The sequence below is a fragment of the Delphinapterus leucas genome, chromosome 3 (genome assembly GCF_059928025.1).
Source record: "Delphinapterus leucas isolate spDelLeu-1000000601 "Yukka" chromosome 3, BTC_Dleu_Yukka2, whole genome shotgun sequence".
Classification (NCBI taxonomy): Eukaryota; Metazoa; Chordata; class Mammalia; order Artiodactyla; family Monodontidae; genus Delphinapterus; species Delphinapterus leucas.
Window position 1 is genome coordinate 159,195,161 of NC_143131.1, and position 21,606 is coordinate 159,216,766.

A 21,606-nucleotide genomic window follows, 5' to 3' on the forward strand; every position below is an offset into this window, starting at 1 on the left:
GGGGGAAGGGGAGGGGGCAGCCGGTAACCAGGCGGGGGAACGCAGGCCTCTGTGACTCACGGCGGGGCCAGATTAGGGCTCCCGAGATTAGGCCGGCCGAGCGCAGGCCAGCTGCGCGGAGAAGTCAACCAGCGCCCCTCTGGGAGGAGGCGGCTTCCTGGGTTCCCCCAGCTTTGCTCAATACTTGGGGAATCTCGGCCTCCGACTTCCGGCTCTGCAATAAATCCCAGGTTCGAGTTCTGACACCGCCTCGGCTGCCCAATTTTGGCAAAGTCCCTTTCCATCTCTGAGCCTACCTTGTGCTGCGTCTCTGGCGCCCTGAGAGGAGTCTGGCACACAGAGGGGTGCACACCCGGAACACGTGTTATTATGCCCGACATTGTACTCTGTGACTTACACAGACTGCTTTAAACAACATTACGACCCGGGAGGTAGGTTCCATTGTTATCCCTATTCTACAGACAGGAAGGCTGAAGCGCAGAGCGAATCAGTCCCCTGCCCAAGGTCCCACGTCTACTCACTGGTTGAGTCTGGGTCTGAACTCAGGAAGCGTGCTGCCCCCACCAGCCCGTTTCCAGAATCTAACGCCGGATGCCCACGTGCTACAGCCGGGACTTGAGCCTGGGAGCCGCCCCTAGCCCGCTGCCCAGACTCCTGGGGGCCAAGTGCCCGCCGTTGTCACGACAACCGGGGGCCAATGGGAAGCGGGCAGGCGGGAGGAGGCCACGCCTCGACCCCGCCCCTGGAGGAGGGCTATGAGCTATAAGGGCCAGAGGCCGAGCGGCGGGAGCTAGAGTCCAGGAGCGCGAGGTGCGCACGGGGCTGTCCAGTGTCAGCTGAGCGTAGAGGCCCGGAGCTGGGAAGGGTGTGAGGAGCGGCCAAGATGTGTGGTGAGTGCAGCGCCCACCTGCGGCCCCCTCCGTGGCGGCCGCGGGTTCCGGCGCCCCGGCCTCTTAGAGCCTGGGCCCAAGAGCCGGGCCCTGGGGACTGGAGACGGCGCGAGATGGGGGCGTCGATTTGCCCTGGTCCCCGACAGAGGGGCTTTCACGGGCTGGGCCTGCCTCCCCTTGCCGCCGAGTGGGTGTCCCAAGGAGGGGTGAAGGGGAGGGTGCTCAACCCCGTTCTCGAACGCACAGAGGGGAGGGAGTTGGTCCTGTCCTAGGCCTGGACCCTCGAAACACAGAGGTGTGTCCGCACCCCATGTCCAGTGAGGAAAGCGCCCCCAAGTCGCCCACAAGGCGGCCAGGCGCAAGCTAGCGCGCATCCCGGGCGGCGGGTGCCCAACGCGACTCTTAGCCCATCGTGAACACCGATGAGAGGCGACCACACCTGCACCGTCCCCGTGGTGTCGGGAGCAGCCCCTGGTGCGCTCGGGAAGGGGCTGTGCGTCCTCTTCGCGTCCCAAAATGAACTTCTTGTCCCTAGAAGGGTTGATTCCGGATTGCCGCCTCTTCGCTGGAAGAGCTCTCGGCGAGGCGCGGGGAAGAAGCAGCACCTACCGCCGAGCTTCGGGCGGAATCTGGGAGAGGGAGCCCTGGACTGGGAGCGGGGTCGGGCCCCGGCGTCTCGAATACCGCGGTGACTGGGCGCGGTCCCTCAAGGCTGCGGGACGGTGGGGAGGGCGGCCCGGCCCTGCGCGCACATCTGCAATTCCTTACTCTCCTTGCTGGACCGCCTCCGCTGGCTGGGGAGAGGGCCGAGAACTTCTGCTGGGACAAAAGGTCACTGTGCATTTTTTTTTTTTTTCCTTGAGTGGGATTCAGTTTCCCATTCCAGCCTCCTGTGGCTGGAGGACCTGGTGGAACTTTTGAAGCCATGAAAGGCCTCTGTCTGACCGTGCTCAGGGCTGCTGGGGTCGGGTGTGCCAGCAGTGAGCCGTGGGCCAAGGTCTGTACAGGCCTTGTTTCTGAGGACAGGCGCTCCTGAAAAAGTGAAAAAGGACAGACTGACCAAGGAGCAGGCAGCTGACTTTTGGGGTGCAGCCTCCCCCAGGCCAAGCAGACATCAATTTAAATTCCTGAACCCTCAGCAAAAATGTCAGTACTCCTGGGTGTCATTGGTAATGTACATATAGGGCTGCCGGTAGGCATTCCTGGGGAGAGAGATAAGGCAAAAGTGGCAATTTTGCCAAGAAGCTTTGGGTTCCAAACTCCTTAGTGTGGCATTCAAGGCCCTTGGCCACCTGGTGGTCTTCGAGCCAGACTGGTGCACCAAGACCCTCCCACTGGGTCTGCCCCTCCAGCATGAGCAGCTTCCCTCCTTCCTCCTCTCAGATGCCCTTCTGCCCCTACCCCCACCCTAGCCATCCTGCTTCCTATGTATACCCACCTTTCTCTGTTGTCCTTCTGAGCCTGCGGGCGCTCAGACTCTCAATTCTGAGTTTGTTCTGCTTTCTTAAAGGGCTGCTGTGTTTTTGGCCCCTAGGGAAAGGATGAGCTTTGGTTTGTAACTACCTGTGTCCTCCCAACAGGGCTCCCTGCTGGCACACCCCACCCTCCAGTCCTCAGTGAAGTCTGGGAGTCTTGTGGAATTCCTGCATGGGAAAGTTATTTCCTTTTCAAGTAGCCAAGAGAAAGTCTCAGCTGGGTGCTAATGTGCCTTTAACATCTTTCTGACACTTGCTGGAGCAGCCCTTGCACAGAGGAAGCTGTCCTGGGCTCAGAGCTCAGAGCAGCAGATGGCTAAAATTGAACCCATTGGTGTGGTTTGTTTGTGGGTTTTTTTTTTTTTTTTTTGGATTATGATCTGTGTATATATGGCAAGTGATATTAGTTTTCCTTTATGTTTGTTTTCTTTTGTAATGAATTTATTTAAGTTTTAAAAACTTTGGTCAGTTTTATAGAAAAATATTAAAGAAATGATTGTGCTTTTGGTACAAGGATAGTGCAAAAATTGTGAAGGTGCTCCTGGAATAAACCACTTACCTCTTCACTTTACATTTGGGAAATTGAGGCCCAGAGAGGTCTGTGCATACCTTTGTCTGAGCAGTTGTTTTAGGTCTTTTCTCTGGACTGGCTGTAGCCCTGCTGGGCTTGAAGCCACCTCAGAGCTCAGATCTCTGGGGCTGGTTCCGCAGTGGTCAGCAGGGGTTGAGCTAAAGGCCTTTCCTTATCAGTTCCTGATGACCGGGCTCACAGTGCCTCCTGCTCTCCCTTGTCTTTGCTGCTTCTCCCACAGGAAGCTGGACCCAGTTCTAGTTGATCCTCCACACACTAAGCAGATCACCCTCAAAGTTTTAATGAACTGAGAGTTTATCTGAAGCAACACATAGGTACTCATGGGTGGTTTTGTTGACATCTGGGAATTGCTGGCATTTTGCTGACTTTCTGCTGATGAAAATGTTACTATATTCCCTCTCCCTCCCTACTTTCCCCTCTCTAGAGAATAACTGCTCCTGGAGAGGCCCTGTTTTCCAGGCCCTGGGGCTCTGTGGGCATGGTCCTCCCCTCAGAGAAGGGGCAGGTAGTTGGAGGGGCAGTCCAGAGGCTGACCAGGGACAGAGTAACTTATGAGGTAAATGTTGCCATAGAGGGAAGACCTAGGGCACGAGCTGCAGCCTGGCAGCCCCATATCAAACCGGCAGCCAGACATCTTTCTGTTTGGTGCACAGAATTTAAACTTTTTTTAAAAAAATTATTGTAGTTACCAAATAACACAATTGGGAGATTTCACATTAAATAGGTAGGATTTTGACTTCTCTTGAAAAAATCCAAAGATGAGCAACTCTGAGTCCATGTTTCTGAATAGTTTACAGTGATCCCTGGGATGACAGGTGCAAGCTTCCCATTTCTCCCACCCTGACCCAGCTGCCCCACTCACTGATGGTACCTGATGGCCCCCATGCAGTCTGAGGTTGGGACCCCAGCACAGTGGAGGCAGAGACACTGACTTTCCCCAGAAGAGAGAGAAGGACCTGGGACAGTGTCACAGGCCTGATTTCAAGTATGAGCTCTACGGAGAGAAGAGGGTGATAGGTGTGCCAGGCTGAGAGCACAGCATATGAAAGGGCATGGCGGCATGTGTGCTTGGGGATGTGACAAAAAGGATTGCATGTCCCGTCTATGAATTCTTAAATCTTCCCTGTCCTTCATTACTACACTTAGTCATCTATGAGGCGGGAAAAAAAGACTTGAGGAAGAACAAATTCTTAGTTTTTGCTAGAAGGTAAAGCCCTTGCCTTGAATTCATCATCTTTTGTATTAGCTCCTCTGACTGCTGTAACAAATTGCCACGAACTTGCTGATTTAAAACAACATAAATCTATTTTCTCACAGTTCTGAAGACTAGTTGTCCAACAGTCAGTTTTACTGGGCCAAAATGGAGGTGCCAACAGGGCCCCACTTCCTCCAGAAGCTCTAGGGGAGAATCTGTTCCTTGACTCTTCCAGCTTCTGGTGGTTGCTGGCATTCTTTGGCTTGTGGCTACTCATTCCAGTCTCCTATTCCATGGTAACATCACTTTCTCCTCTTCCATATTAAATCTCCTTCTGCTTTCCTTTTATAAGGACACTTGTGATTTCATTTAGGGCCCATCTGTATAATTCAGAATAATCTCCCATATCAAGATCCTTAACTTAATCACATCTATAAAGATGCTTTTCCATTTACAGATAGATTCTAGGAGTTAAGACCTAATATTTTTGAGGACGATTATTCATCCTGCTACAGTTGGGTTCTTGCTTTCAGATGCCTTCTGCAAGAATAGTCCAGTGTTGCCAATCCCAGATGGCTACAAGAATGTTGACCAGAGGGCTACCAGCATCTGCACCACACACACCCAACTCCTCTGGTCCCAGTCAGAAGGTGAATGTAGGCATCAGTTAAATACCCCTTCCTTCACTGGCATCATGCCACACACCCAGATGGACCAAATAGTGTTCATACTTTCTCTAAAAGTCAGTTCCCATGTCATATAAATATCTTGCATCTTGCTCTCCATGTGTGTACGTGATACCCTTCCCACTCATCTCTTCTCTGCAAGAAACAGGCATGGTTTTATTCCCCAGAACCAAGAGGGGCCAGGACACACACCAACACCCACACACAGTGTGTTTACTGCACAGCAGTCTTTCAGGAGAACTTGTCAAACGCTTACGGGGACTCGCTTGCCTCTCGTCTTAGGTGAGGAAACAGCAATCCAGGGAGATTACTTGGCTCGGGAAAGCTCATCCTTTTGTCCCAAACTTCTTTTGGCTCTCAGAACCCTGTCATATTTGACACTCCCTTCCTCCTTATAACAGTTCAGTTCATGGATGGATGCCTCAGAAGAGACTGGACTGGAGTTGATGGGGCACAGACTCTGGGGTCAGGACGCCTAGCTTGTTGCCTCTCCAAGCCATAGGAGCCTTGAGAAACGGAGCCCCCTACACAGTAGTGTGCAGATAAATGTTTAACAACTGGCTCTTTGGTTTGCCAGTTTCTATGGTGTGAATACTCTCACCGTGGCTAATTTCAGGTCACCAGCATGAGGTCCTTGAGCATGGAGTTGGGAAGAGATGCACACAGTTGGCTCTTCGGAGCCAGTCTTAGCAGCTCTTTAACACCCCTGCCCCTACTTATGGGACTTTTGTGGCACTCTCTGGAGGGCTGCAGAGAGGCCAGCTGGGCAGCCAGCCAGGCAGGGGCTCAGCGTGGCCTCCACCCTCCTCCACATCCTCCTTCTCCCCGCCGCATCATCATGCCATTTCCCCATCAGTCTTATTCATCAGGGGTTTCCCGAGTTCTGAGAAACCTTCTGGACATTTTGTGATATAAGATTAGTAAATAGTGCTTTTAAATTGAGGAGTTATTTTTATATTTAGCAAAATTTGCTTATAAAGGAGTAGTAACTTGAGGTTACAAACACTCTTGGGAGAACGTTCTGAAGATTCATTAGGTGCAAAGCCAAGTAATTTAATCTAGTCATCTGCCTCTTTTTAATTTTCAAAGGAAATATTTCAGTGGAAAAAAAAAGTCTGGCTTTTTCATAGCTGAATTTGGCAGTTTGAACTTCTTTTTTTTTTCTTGAAAGTTTTTTTTTAAGTACAATTAAGAGTATTTGTATGTTGCTTCCCCTTTGTTTTGGTGAAGCCCTAACGGGACAGGGACACCAGGAATTTTCTATTAAAAAGAAAAATGCCTTTCCCACATTTACTGCAGGAAGCAGAGTCCCCTGTTATCTCAGGGATTAGAGTGTTGTGGTAACTTGAACCCTTGGAGTCCCAAGGAGGCCTGAAACAGGGTAAGGCTGTCCCCAGAAGAGCCAACCCCCTCCTGACCCTGAGCCAGGCCTGGGGACTCCTCTGCCTTTGTGAGAGGACCCAGCTGTGCGATCTCCACCTTTACTCTCACTTCTGTGAGGAAGCAGCAGAAATTGTCCTTCCCACTTCATGAATAAAGTGGCCTTCCCCAGTCTGCACAAGGGAGGCCTGGACATCCAGAGAGGCCACAGCCTCCTTCTGCAGCCCTTGCTCCTGGCCCAGTGGCCTCCCTTTCCTCGGGGCCTCACCTGGAAGGGTATACTGCCCGCCTCCCCTGGCATGCCACACACACACTCAGGAATTTTATGAGGCATAAATCCAACTGGCCATGTCTTCCAATTTGGGACTTAGAATATTATCTAATCTCTAGTAGACTCATGGACTAAGGAGGTCAACCTCTTCAATTCTGAGAAGCACTGGATGGTGGTGGAAAGAGTGACCTTGGTCTGGAGAGGGTCCCATCCTGGCTGGGTGGTGACATAGCTCCAGTGGAGTGAGCCTTACTCTGTATGAGGTACAGGTGGTATCTCTGCCTGGGACTGTTCACCCTCAGTCACAGTGAGGGCAATGTCTTTCATTGGGAAGCTGATCCTTGGAAAGATGGAGAAGTTTTCCAAAACGATAGCCACAGAATCATAATATGGACCCTAGCCCACCCACTGTAAACTTAGACCTTCTTCCCTCATCCTCTAGGCCCCAAACAACCCCTCCCCCCATCCAATACCCCGAGCACCCCAGGGGTTGTAGAGAAGGTTCCAGGAGTTCAGTGATCCTAGTTCTGGCTGGGAATCCAGAGACATTACCCCTCCATCTTGTCATTGTCATTATCTGTCACTTGAAGGTCGAAGCTCCCCTACCTGCATGGATGGACCTCTGTGGTGCATTTTGTCCTGAGTTCCTACATGATCTCTCAAGCCATATTTGGAGGGAACATTAGAATTCCCAGACCCCCCAAGGTGGGCTGGACTAAGGAGCCACAGTCCCTTCTTAAAGGGCTCGTGTCCATCCTGCATCACATCTACAGTCTCTTCTGGAGTCCCTCTGAATTTATCTGGGTTTTTCTACCTTTGGAACGTTTTCTCACTCACTTTTCCCATCAGTTTTAAGAGTGGGACCCTGAAAAGCTGTTTCGAAGCTCTGGATGCTAGGATGGCAGTGTAGGCAAGGGGTATACACTGAGCTGCAGTGGTTGGGCCAAGGCAGCCTCTGCCCCAGGGCTGGGCATCTCTCCAACCAGCTTGGAGGTATTTCGCCATCCCTCTTGGTCAAGGGAGGTGTGTAGTGGGAGCCAGCCTTGCTGTGGTTGCCTCTGCCCTGTGAGGAGGGGCCTAGATGGGAAGAGAAAGGTGGAGTTAGAAGCAGGAATGTCCCGGGGAAGGAGTGACCTCCCAGGGGTCAGGGAAGGGTGTATCAACATGGCCTGGACCTCACCAGGGGAGATCTGAGGGTGTCCATCAGAGGCCAGATGGGCATCTCCCCACGGGCCAGGCCCCCTCTGCAAGCTATTTCTCATCCCTTGGAGTAGGATTCTAAGACAGGTCTTATGCTAATTTGGGGGGCAGCAGTGATGAGCCCCCTGCAATCAGGTAGACCTGGTTGTGATTTACTCAACTCTTTGGACTTGGAGCCAGAGACGCCCTGTCTGTCCATGGGAACCACAGCCTGGATATAGGCATTGTGAGGATTAGACAAGATAAGGTTATGAAAGTATTGGCACATGGAAAGACTTCATGAGTGGTGATAGTGGTGATTGTGATTTACTTTGCAATCCCACCCAGTGGAGTTCCGGGATCCTTCCCCAGGACCTGGTTCATTTATCTAGAAGGCTCTCCACTCTATTCCTATGGTCCTCACAGTGCATGATGGTTGGGGGTGGGTAATGCTGGGGCATATACGCCTTTGTGCTTGAGTGTCTTAGGGTTACCCTTAGAGCAGTGCCTCACTGCCCTGGTGAATGGAGCTAACACTCAGGGACACCAGACTCAGCACTACCCACCTCTCTTGCCTTTCTGTCCCTCGTGCTTACACTTGGGGGTTCTCTCTGCTTGTCCGTGGTTGAGGGTGGCTGTCTCCAGCCCAGCTCAAAGGTCACCTTCTCTGATCAACCCCCCCTCCACCAAATCCATTCATTTATTCATGTATTCATTCATTCAAAAAGTAGTTACTGAGCACCTAAAATGTACCAGGCTCTGCGCTGGGTTCTGGGAATATAGCAAGGAATAAGATAGATAAACAAGATACGTGTGGTCTCCATCCTCATGAAGGTTACAATCCAGTGGGGAGTCAGACAATAGACAAGAAGGGAAGTGCTATATAGGAAATAAACAGGGCCATGTAACTTTTTAAAAATCGGGAGAGGAGAAGGCCTGTGGGTGAGCTGTCGGCCACCTTTGCAGAGAGTCGGTCCAGGAGCCTTCTGCCCCTTTCCCACTTCTGAGCTCTCAGCCTCTCTGCCTGCAAGTCTCCTGAGGGGTCGGGTGGTCCCTGTGCATCATGTCCTCTCATGACTCGCCTTGCAAGGCCCCCTGACTGGTCTATCTTGGCACTTCGCAGCACGCAGCACAGTGATGAAGCCCCTGTGGGCCAGAGAAATGTTTATGGGATGATTTACATCTTAATCAATCTGTAACCAGATCACACATTTGGTTTAATCATCATTTCCCCAAGTAGAAAGCCAAAAATAAATATCAGTAAACTGGTACTATTTTCCTTGTGGTTTTATTTAATGATAATTTCTCAAGGGCTTCCCTTGTGCTGTATACATACCTGCATTTGTGCCGCATGCTCCCCAGGAGGAGGAAGCTCTTTGCCTGCTCCATTTTCACAGATACAGACACTTACTATGCAGCAGGCACTGTTCCTCTTGCTTTACAAAGACTCCCATGAATTCTCACAACAACCCTAGGAAGTAGGTGCTGCCATCACCACGCTCCACTGGGAGTTCAGTGACTTGCTCCAGGCCACGCAGAAGCAGGAGTGGGCTGGGATTTGAAATGGATATTTGGCGAAGGTGGTAGGCCATAGCTGCCACCCTCTGTGCTTCTTGCTGTCACAGACTAGTGAGCAGGCGAGGGAGGAGGAACCCAGGCGGGGTGACCCTGACCCTGTCTTTTTATGCACTGGACCGTGTGCTCAGACTGCTTTCTGCCTTCCCGTGGCTGTTGTCCCTCCAGGTGAGCAGAGCTGGGGAGCCACGGTGAAGTTGATTGGGCTAGCTGACAATCCTGTACCCACCACTCTCTAATTCATAGAGCGGTACATGGTAACATACTACATACAGGCACGTGGCAAAATATCCTGACTGTACAAAAAGGACACATGCAGTGGGAGAGGAGTTTCTGCCTTCTGTCCAGCACCCTCGTCAGTGGCAACCACTGCTCCTTGGGTCTTCCAGAAACACGCTACGTGTCTCCCTGCCCCACCTTGGGTAATTTACAGATGTTCTGCAGGCCACTTTTTTCCCTTGACACATCTTGGAGATGTAGCCTGTTTTCCAAGAGAACACACAGCTTCACCTTGTTCTCCGTATAGGGCTGCCTGCATGTGGCCCTACAGTGGCCACGTGTGGCCGTGCCACCACTTACCTGGGCCCTGCCAGGCATCAGGCTGTCCCCAGTCTTCAGCTACCACAGACAGTGCTGAGCAACTATCCTAATGCATGCACAGTTGAATCTCTGCACAGATATCTGTTGGATACATTCCTAGAAGTGCAGAAGCTTTGTGCAACAGATGTGTACATTTTAATTTGAGAGATTGCCAAATTGCCTTCCAAAGAGAGTGTACAAATTTAAACTCTCACTTGTTGTCGAACTGGTGGATCTTTACTGATTTCATAGGTAAAAAATTGATTCTCACTGCAGCTTTTATTGCAGATGAATGGGATTCCAGAAGGGAATTCTGATATGAATAGCAAACAAAATTCCTGGGAAAGCAGCTTTATTCTATTCCATTATTTTTTTAAATAATAAGAGCGCAGTATAGGTGCTGTTTTATTCACTTTCATGTGGTGGTGTGCAGGGAGAATCCAGCCAAGAGAGAGGAAAGAGACAGTGCTTAAAAGAATTTACTGAAAAAAGGTTGGTATGCAAGAGATTTCATGTTAAAAATTAGATTTATGCCTTCTTGCACAAAGACCTTGAAAACCACTTCTTGGCAGCCCCTCTCACCACAGTAATCAAACAAACGGTGCTTGAGTGGCTGCCAAGCCTCCCAGCTGGGTGTGGACACAGCTGGTGGTCCTGATGGCAAGGACCCTTTAGCCGTTCCAGCCAGTTCCAGCCCACCAGGGGCTCTGGCAGCAGCACCTCCCACCAAGGGGGCTGTTCTGGGTCTCAGAGCCAGAGATGCATAAGTGCCTGACGTGAGTTCAGAAGTGAAGTTTGTGTATGGTGTTAGGGAGTGTTCCAATCTCATACTTTTACATGTACCAGTCCAGTTTTCCCAGCACCACTTATTGAAGAGGCTGTCCTTTCTCCACTGTACATTCCTGCCTCCTTTACCAAAGATAAGGTGACCATATGTGCGTGGGTTTATCTCTGGGCTTTCTATCCTGTTCCATTGATCTGTATTTCTGTTTTTGTGCCAGTACCATACTGTCTTGATTACTGTAGCTTTGTAGTATAGTCTGAAGTCAGGGAGCCTGATTCCTCCAGCTCCATTTTTCCTTCTCAAGATTGCTTTGGCTATTCAGGGTCTTTTGTGTTTCCAACTATCAAACTCTTAGAGGAAAACATTGGCAGAATACTCTATGACATAAATCACAGCAAGATCCTTTTTGACCCACTTCCTAGAGAAATGGAAATAAAACAAAAATAAACAACTGGTACCTAATGAAACTTCAAAGCTTTTGCACAGCAAAGGAAACCATAAACAAGACCAAAAGACAACCCTCAGAATGGGAGAAAATATTTGCAAATGAAGCAACTGACAGAGGATTAATCTCCAAAATTTATAAGCAGCTCATGCAGCTCAATAACAAAAAAACAAACAACCCAATCCAAAAATGGGCAGAAGACCTAAATAGACATTTCCCCAAAGAAGATATACAGACTGCCAACAAACAGATGAAAGAATACTCAACATCATTAATCATCAGAGAAATGCAAATCAAAACTACAATGAGACATCATCTCACACCAGTCAGAATGGCCATCATCAAAAAATCTACAAACAATAAATGCTGGAGAAGGTGTGGAGAAAAGGGAACACTCTTGCACTGCTGGTGGGAATGTGAATAGGTACAGCCACTATGGAGAACAGTATGGAGGTTCCTTAGAAAACTACAAACAGAACTACCATATGACCCAGCAATCCCACTACTGGGCATATACCCTGAGAAAACCATAATTCAAAAAGAGTCATGTACCAAAATGTTCATTGCAGCTCTATTTACAATATCCCGGAGATGGAAGCAACCTAAGTGCCCATCATCGGATGAATGGATAAAAAAGATGTGGCACATATATACAATGGAATATTACTCAGCCATAAAGAGAAACAAAATTGAGCTATTTGTAATGAGGTGGGTAGACCTAGAGTCTGTCATACAGAGTGAAGTAAGTCAGAAAGAGAAAGACAAATACCGTATGCTAACACATATATATGGAATTTAAGAAAAAAAAAATGTCATGAAGAACCTAGGGGTAAGACAGGAATAAAGACACAGACCTACTAGAGAATGGACTTGAGGATATGGGGAGCGGGAAGGGTAAGCTGTGACAAAGCGAGAGAGTGGCATGGACATATATACACTACCAAACGTAATGTAGATAGCTAGTGGGAAGCAGTTGCATAGCACAGGGAGATCAGCTTGGTGCTTTGTGACTGCCTGGAGGGGTGGGATAGGGAGGGTGAGAGGGAGGGAGACGCAAGAGGGAAGAGATATGGGAACACATGTATATGTATAACTGATTCACTTTGTTATAAAGCAGAAACTAACACACCATTGTAAAGCAATTATACTCCAATAAAGATGTAAAAAATAAATAAATAAAAAAATAAACACAGAAGTGAAGTTTGGCCCAGAGGACGGGGAATTGCAGGGGAGAATCAGCAAACATACAGCGCTCTTGTAAAAGAATTTCGGATTTGAAAGAGTTGGTGTTTTTCCTTTCAAAACATTTAAAACAATTTATGCATATATTTGTTTGATGACCACCTCTCATTCTGACTATAAGGATCATGTATGTTTTATTTTCCTTGATATTTGTAAGACCTAACAGAGTGAATGCCATGTAGGAAAAAGGCTCTAGATATTTTCAAAAGAATGAATAAGAGGATGAATTCTGGCCAAACAAATAAATAAAAAGAAGTTGAAGAACACAGTAGATTGTATATAAAACTGTGTATTATTTTTTTAAGGCATAAAGCCAACAAAGAAGACAAGGCCACTGAACAAAATAGAATAAAAAAATATATATCTTTTATTCCATGCTTATGGGAGAAAAATAGACAATAATTTGACTTTTGGAAATATACATTGTCTCTACCCAGCCCCCCCACCAAAAAAAAAACAAGAGTTGGTGTATGGGCCTTTGTGTCATCTGCAATGCCTGTTAGCTCCCCTTTGTGAGGGTGCAGGTATAATTCTAGAATAATTCCCAAGGTGCCAGGAGAGTTTTGCAGTTTAAAAGACTACAAAAATGGTTTGTGAGTTGCTGCATCCTTCATATAGCCACCTCCCATAGCTATGTGCTCTTTACATTGACTGGAATTTGACCATATCCCTCCAGGGAACTTCCTGATTTTTCTGCAGAAAAATTAATGTTATAGAAAGTTTTACCGAAGCATAGATTATGGTGATGGCTACACAACTCTGTGAATATACTCAAAAACCATTGCATTGTACACTTTAAATGGGATAATATTACGGTATGTGACTTGTATCCCAATGAAGCTGTTAAAAATTTACATTAAAAAGTAGCTGTCTTTTTTTTTATATATATGTAAGGTGACAAAAATACATCCTCTGACCAGAAGTGTTTAGGTTTGAAGCGTAGGGTAAATTGTGAGTTCTTGAAGCACAGATGCTAAGCTGGGGAAGCGCTTCTCACCTGACCTAGAAGACAAAAATAGCTGACTGCCAAAATTATCCTTGGCCATTTTTAAAAGAAAACGTCTGTAACTGCTCAGAAACCACAGTGTGCGTGTTTTTAAATATAAACCCTGCCCCTTGATACTCATGTGCAAATATATCCTGTGTACAGTAGCATACAGTACCTAAGAATGCAAAATATAATTTTTAGCACTGTATAATCTCATCGCCTATTTTTTGACTGTCTAGATTAATTTTAGCAAGTTAAATTTCTATGATGTGACCCTACTTACTGCTTAGGAATATAATGTTTACTTTAATCATTTAGTTTAAATCATTTAGATTAATCATTCATTCAAAAATACTATATTGACTTGAATATAACCTAGAGTCATTACAGATATTACAGAGATATGACATGTGGTTTGCTCTATAATCACGATCATCCCTTAGTTATCTGCAGGCAGGTTGCCCTCTCCAAGGTTTATATCTGGCAAATATTTTTCCCAGTTTTATTGAGATATAATTGAGGTATAACATTGTATAAATTTAAGATATACAACATAATGATTTGTATATGTATATATGTATTGGTATATGTTACATATGTATGTGTATATGTATATACATATTGCAAAATGATTACCCCAATAAGATTAGTTAACATTCATCACCTCACGTAGTTAAAAGTTTTTCACTGTGATGAGAACTTTTAAGATCTACTCTCTTAGCAACTTTCAAATATACAATAGAATATTAACTATAGCCACCATGCTGTACATTACATCACCAGAATTTATCTTATAACTGGAAGTTTGTACCTTTTGACCACCTTCACCTAATTCGCTCACCTCTCATCCCCCATCTCTGGCAACCACCAATCTGATTTCTTTATCTATGAGTTAGTTTTTTGGTTCGATTCTATATAAAAGTGAGATCATACAGTATTTGTCTTTCTCTGTCTGACTTATTTCACTTAGCGTATTGCCCTCAAGATTCATCCATGTTGTCACAAACATCAGGATTCCCTCCTTTTTTATGGCTGGATGATATTCCATTAATATTACATATATAGGGCTTCCCTGGTGGCTCAGTGGTTAAGAATCCGCCTGCCAATGCAGGGCACATGGGTTTGAGCCCTGGTCCAGGAAGATCCCACATGCCGTGGAGCAACTAAGCCCATGTGCCACAACTACTGAGCCTGCGCTCCAGAGCCCACTTGCTACAACTGCTGAAGCCCGTGCGCCTAGAGCCCGTGCTCCGCAACAAGAGAAGCCACTGCAATGAGAAGCCCGCAACCAAGAGTAGCCCGCACTCGCTACAACTAGAGAAAGCCCACACACATCAAGACCCAACGCAGCCAAAAATAAATAAATAAAATTAATTAATAAAAATAATACTACATATATATTCCATGGCTACTTTATCCATTCATCCATCAATGGACACTTAAGTTGTTTCCATGTCTTGGCTATTGTAAATAATGCTGCAATGAACATGGGGATGCAGGTACAGGTATCTGGAAATTTTAAAATTTTGCTCAGACCTTTCTGTCATCCCAGAAAAATGTTGAGAAAATTTAAAACTAATAAAATTTAAAAATTAAAATTGAGAAAATAAACCTTCTTTTAAGCCTATTCATCCCCGAGGCAGTGCTGCCCAGAGGTTAGGATCATTTAAGTCCTAAAATCAGGTCTCTTTGGTTCCACTCCTGACTCTGGCCCAGTTCCAGAAGGTAAGGGGAGGGTAATGGCAGGTCCAACCTCTAAGACTGCTTCAAGCTTTGATTGATACCTGTGTAGCAATGCTTAGCCCAGTGCCCGGCATATAGTGAGTTCTCAATAAGATGAGTCCCTTTTCACGATCCATACTGTTGCTTCCCTGCTTAATACAGATTCATGGTCATTCTATCCACATACATTTATTGAACAAGGACCATGTGCCAAAACGCCTGTGACCTTGTCAGGGGATGTAGATGTCTCAGGATGTAAGAGCAGGTGAACACTTCTGGCCAGGGCCTGGACAAGCCTGCCCTGGGAGGCGGGGTTGGAGCTGAACTTTGAGAAGGGAAGGTTTTCCTGTGTAGGGCAAAAGGACAGAGGGGTAATGGGATGGGACACTCACAGAGCAGGACAGAGACAGACCAAGGGTCTGTAGTCTCAAGCAGGGAAGTGGAGGAGTTTGGAAAGAACCAACATGATGACTGTTTCTTCCTATTTGGGAAAATATTATTTTAATATATGAATGCAGAAAATAAAGCCAAACAAAATCTTCTAGGCTGGTGGGCCTCCCTTGAAGATAAGGATTCTCTATGAGGCCAAGAGATGATTTTATGCTTGCTGTCGTAAAAGTAGTGCTTATTTATGGTAATGCTCCAAGCAGTAGGGCCAAGTGGAAAGTGGAGCAAAGGCCCCAGCCCCTGTTCCTACCTGTCACAGGAGGCTGGGGTGACCTCCTTTTGACTCTTCTCAGGTGTGTTCTGTGCAAACCAAGGAGTACACATAGCAGGGACTTCCAGATGGCCCTAGGTGGTTGCTTTGTTTTGCTGATCTTTTCTATTATAAATGTTGCCACAATGAAAGGCGTCTTCTTCAAGTATGTCCATAGGAGAAATTCTCCACAGTGGAATTGCAAGGCCATGGTGTGTGAGTGTGTTCTTCACATGCTTTGTGAGTCCTTTTGTCACTGCAGGAGGGCTGCATACAATGTCCTTCTAGAAGCAGGAAGGGAGTTCTGCTCTTCTTCCATTATGTCTGGGGAAGACCACACCTTCCTCTGCAGACAGCCTGGAAGCCCTTCAGCGATGCGCCTCCACTGGTATCTGTTTCCCCAGAAGTGTTTTCTTCTAAACACGAACCAAGTGTTTTATAAACATATGGTTTTCCCTCTTTTAACAGGAATCTTCGCCTACATGAACTACAGAGTCCCCCGGACAAGGAAGGAGATTTTTGAAACCCTCATCAAGGGACTGCAGCGGCTTGAGTATAGAGGCTATGACTCAGCAGGTAGGCTCTGCAGGCTGCTGCCATATAAACATAATACTTGTTCATTAAAGAAATTTGAAAATTTCTATAGAAAAGTAGAAAGAAAAAGCAAAGGTAAAAAAATATCCATCACAAGCACCCCCCATGAATATCTGTGTCCCTCCTGTGGTTGTCTGGGGTCTGGGGACAGTAGAGGTGTCATGCAGGTATTTATTGTTCTATCTAATTATAATTATGCAATTGTGTAATTTTGTGTTCTTCTTGCACTTACATTGTTTCTTTCCATTATCCTAAACACTTCCTAACATAATCTTTCTAAGTGGCTGCACAGTCCTCCACTGGATGCCTATCTCAGAGTTTACTCCTTCATCCACATAACAGGTGGATATTTAGCCTGTTTCCCATTTTTAATTAAGCAGCCTTAGGAGAAAAAGGAGAGCCATATAGTTATATATTCCTATAAATTCTTAATAGAAAGCAAGTCAGATGAAAGATTGCAGGAACACTAGTGCAATGGAAACACCAGCTAAAGTAGCAGAATGCAAAGTGCACAAATGTCCTTAAATGAGCCCACTGCCTTTGGTGGCAGACGTGGTGGCACCTCTCCTGCAGGCAAACTCCGAGAATTACCCTGGTTAGAAGCTGGGGTGAGGCAGCCACAGCCTGGGTTCTAGGCACATGTTCCCTGATTGCTGGTTAGCACTGTCACAGTCACAGCCTCCTCTTTCCAAGTCAATATCCTAACACTGTCTAGTTCTCTTCTGGGCAGCAAGCCTGGGGAATAAGAACTAATAAATCCACAGTTCTGTATAGCCCTCACCCAGGGTCATTCCCTGTAATGAAGCGTGGGAGACAAAACTTAAATTCCAGTACAAAAAATCATGTTTATGTTACAGGTGTGGCAATCGATGGAAATAATAACGAAGTCAAAGAAAGACATATCCAGCTAGTCAAGAAAAGAGGAAATGTCAAGGCTCTTGATGAAGAACTTTACAGTATGTGAAAGACATTCCAAGTCAGAGTAATAATCACAGCCTGGATCACTTTAAAATCTTTAATTCCAACAGCATTGGAGACTAAAAATATTAACCTACCCAAGCATGGAAAAATAGGAGGGTTAAGTCCATGTTGCAAAACTGTTTCCCAGAATGTGGGATGGTTTATTTCAGGTGATGGTGCGCTGAGAACTTTTTTTTCAATATTTAGTACTTAATGTATTTTAATATTTCTGACAAATGATAGTGCTTTTCCATTTATGGTAGGGACCTGTAATTTTCTTTTTAAAGTAAGTTTATTTCAGTTAAGTGAGTTAGGTTACTGATAAGTACTAACTAAAGCAAGGGTCTGGCAGAATTCTCCAGAATGGGGCCTTTGTGGTTGATGGTGGGATGTACTTTTGGTGTAGCTGATGTGTCTTCATGTAATGAAGTCACCTCATGTAACAGTACCATGTCAATGCTTAAAGTGCGGCAAACTTATTTTTCCTTCATCTAGAACAGGACAGCATGGACTTAAAAGTGGAGTTTGAGACCCACTTTGGCATTGCCCACACACGCTGGGCCACCCACGGGGTCCCCAATGCTGTCAACAGCCACCCACAGCGCTCAGACAAAGGCAACGGTATGTAGTATAGCCTTGCTCCCCTGTCCTAGTGGTTGTGCCTGGCCCTGACCTGTGCCAGGGTTGATCCATACCCACCACCAACTGGCTTCTCAGCATCCCTGTCTTCCCCGAGTATCCAAACTGTTGTCACTGGGCCCTAGAAAGGAGGCAAATTCAACCTGGACCCTGGTAGTGCTGACCTTGCAGGCATCCACAGGAAAACAGTGGCACTTCCCATGAATGCCTTTGGCTCTGGGGACCCAGCCTGAGTGGGACTTGGTGGTGTAAAGGGTTGAAGGCCTGGGCACTGCTCCTCAGTTAGGGACCAGAGTGTTCCAGAGGGCTGGGCACTTGAGGAAAGATTGGGGTTCCTTCCTCATCCAGCTATACCCATCCCTGCCCCTGAAGAGAGTGGTCCTGAGCCAGGGCAGGTGGCAGTGCTGATCTTGTTTAACATCTGAGGTGCCTGCTCCAATCCTGGTCCCTGTAACGAGGGCCACCCAGTTCTCCCAATTCCCCCCTCACCATGTCAGCCCCAGCTCATGGGTCCACATCACTTGCCTGAGCCCCCAGGACAATTCTTTATGTGGTGGTTCTCTTAAATGATGTCCCAGTCTCCTCTCATGGGGGAAGGACTGGTAGGTCTGGAGCTCCCACTGGTAGCTCTCAGGGACTCTGTGGTCAGCACCCAGGGGTGTCAGGCCTCTGGCAGTAGGACACATGGGCATATGAGATGGAGACTGGGCCTTCTAGTGGGTCTCCACTCTGGGTTGGGCCTGGTCAGGTCAGAAGCACCCATGACCCACACCTGGGCATGATGCGAGAGGGTGTCCAGTGGAGAGAATGATTTCTGGAGTCAGCTGGGATCCTCCACCCCAAGCCAACTCCAGAATGTGGCATAATGCAGGTTCTTGCCAAGCCTCATATTAGAGTAAGGATCAGACACGTAAGAGTAGTTGTAGGGTATTTACTATTAGCTAAACACTTGACAAGCCTCACTGCCATTAATTGTCTTGGAAGTCAGGCCACAGGAGAAAGCAGCACCTCCCTGGTCAGTGTCCTTTGCCCCTGTGGACACTGCAGTGCCTGGAGGCAGCTCACCCTGCCCGATTTGGAAAGGAAAGCCTTCCGGAGAGAACAGGAGGGCCCCATGCACCTCTCTCATCAGAGCAGCCAGAGATAGCACAGGGACCAGGCTATACATACACCTACATGGTCAGAGACTTGGGTAGTGAGGTTTCTTTGCTGGGGACCATTCCTTGCATCTGGTCCATGCCCTGAGCCATGAGACGCCCCACTACAGGGTCAGGCACCCTACACTCAGGAGGGGGACAATAGACCCCATGGCGCTGAGGACCTAGGATATACATCCAGCCAAACCCCAAGCCAGATGCAGAGGCTGGTCCCTGGAGCAGCAGTGTTGGCTGAGGTAACACACTGTACCGAGACCATGTGCCCTGAAATGTCGCCACCTCAACCTCAGCCTCCTGCCCACTGAGATGATAGGGTGAACCCCCGCTTCACTGCAGACAATGATTCTGTGTCCCCCAAAGCAGCTAGGCTCCAAGGAGATTGCCCCCACACCCAAATTTGGAAATGCCTGCCGTGACTCAGGATGAGTAATTGAAAATAAAACAACATGGGAAATAAAAGATTTGTAAAATTTCTCTAACGACTTATCAGTGATATCTGAAGAGCATACTTTTTTTTTTGCGGCACGCGGGCCTCTCACAGTTGTAGCCCCTCCCGCTGCGGAGCACAGGCTCCGGACCCGCAGGCCCAGCAGCCATGGCCCACAGGCCCAGCCGCTCCGCGGCATGTGGGATCTTCCCGGACGGGGGCACGAACCCGCATCCCCTGCATCGGCAGGCAGACTCTCAACCACTGTGCCACCAGGGAAGCCCAGAGCATACTTTTAAGGAAGACTTATACCCAGCAACTACACTGCATATGAAAATTACACAAAGAAGTTTTCACAAAGAAAACACAGATTCTAGGAAACAAATTAATGATGAGAAGTTAAGACAATAGGCTGAGATGAAAGAAAATGTGACAGGGTTAAGAAAATAATGTGAAGAAACAAAGTCACAATAGATATGAAAACAATGGAGAACGGGATGGTTGTGAAGACAGTTAATAGATAATGAAGGGTTAATGATCCCTTTTGACATAAATACCAAAGCCTATTTCATGCTACTGTAGGCCACAAGTCAGAGCTCAGTGCGTGGCCAGGTTGGTGGATGCTTTTTATCAAAAGAGAAATGTGTTATTTCCTTGGGTTTAAATTGCAGTCATGGCAGATGTCAGCTCTAATCCCTGTAAATGCAGTTTGCTTAACACAAGTGTCTGTATGAGCAGAGTTTGTAGGTTTCAAGCTGTCAAATTGTCTTTCTTCACATCTGACTTGAACTTCATTTCTTCATAGCATTTCTCTCTTGACTAAACTTTTCTTCCAGAATTCGTGGTCATCCATAATGGGATCATTACAAATTACAAAGACCTGAGGAAATTTCTGGTAAGATACTTCCCCTGGGTAACATCTAAGTCAAGTGGTATTGGTCTTTCCCAGAAACTTTCCGACCAGCTCATTTTCCTCCAGAAAAAAAGGCAGAAGCTGATTGAGGTCCACTCTTGGCCACGTCACCACATTAGACCCAAAGCTCATCCCCAGCTCAGGCTCCTCCCCAGATCTTGCTGGAGGAGAGAGCAGGGCATTCTCATTTACCTCAAAGGCCGTTGCAGAGTCAGAGCAGAATCAAAAGAACGTGAACTTCTTTTTATTAAAGTATCTGCACTGAATAACATACCAACTCATACACCAAATGGAATGTGGGGTGGGAATGCAGGCGGCGAGAGTTTCAAGTATGAAGAGGTTGTGGTATTGGTTGGGAGGTGGGTGGATTTGACTCAATGTATTTGATCATTTTGATTGCTGTTATTTTGCAATGTCCAGATTAATGGCAAGGACAAGCTTCTGAGGCGGGATGATCTCAGGGAAGACTACAATGACTCAGCTGTGTTAGGCTGTGGGATTCAGGCAAATATTTCTCATCCCTTCCCCGTTTTCCTTGTTCTTGCCTTAAGTCACTCCAAGGACAAATCATAAGGGAGGAGAGGGAGCTGGCCAGGCCAGCATTGCACAACAACCATTATCTGACACTCTGTCCAACCAAATATTCCAGGAAAGCAAAGGCTATGAGTTTGAGTCAGAAACAGATACAGAGACCATCGCCAAGCTGATTAAATATGTGTTCGACAACAGAGAAACTGAGGACATTACATTTTCAACACTGGTCGAGAGAGTCATTCAGCAGTTGGTGAGTTACAAGTCTCACTTATCTAAATCATCCCTTCATTCCTCCAGTTTTTATAAACATTTATTAGGCAAACTTGCACCAAGTACCTGAGGATTAAAGATGGCTCATCTACAGTGCCTGGCCTTAAAATGTTACATCCTTGTAGAATTGGGAGAAGTTCTGAGGTTTTGGTGGTAAACATCAAATAGAAACTGCTTTGCTTCGTTTTAACATCTCTGAAATGGTGATAGGCCTTCTGATCTGTGGCTTCTACCAATGGTCTGTTGCACAAGGGACCTTGATTGTGGCAGTTCATGTTGTCATCTTATCAGTTGACTTGTGTGCATTGTTGACTTGTGTGCATACATACCCAAGATGAATTTAACTGATGTTGGAGACTTAGAATTGTAGTCTTTCCTCCTGTTTCAGTAAAGCAGTTATTCGTCATGTGGG

General features: G+C 46.9%; 1 protein-coding gene across 2 annotated transcripts in view; it reads left to right on the forward strand.

The window, feature by feature from the left end:
- The first annotated feature begins 781 nt into the window (after window positions 1-781).
- Window positions 782-21,606, forward strand: part of GFPT2 (glutamine--fructose-6-phosphate transaminase 2) — a 45,643-nt gene continuing 24,818 nt past the window's right edge. The window contains exons 1-6 of one of the 2 annotated variants that reach the window (XM_022563331.2): window positions 782-890; window positions 16,169-16,276; window positions 17,152-17,250; window positions 17,750-17,875; window positions 20,314-20,372; window positions 21,040-21,174. In XM_022563331.2, coding sequence (XP_022419039.1) covers window positions 884-890; window positions 16,169-16,276; window positions 17,152-17,250; window positions 17,750-17,875; window positions 20,314-20,372; window positions 21,040-21,174 — 534 coding nt within the window. In that variant the 5' untranslated portion in view covers window positions 782-883. Of the gene's footprint in view, window positions 891-15,312; window positions 16,277-17,151; window positions 17,251-17,749; window positions 17,876-20,313; window positions 20,373-21,039; window positions 21,175-21,606 lie in introns of those variants that run through there. The other variant, XM_089909810.1, reaches the window with a different exon arrangement.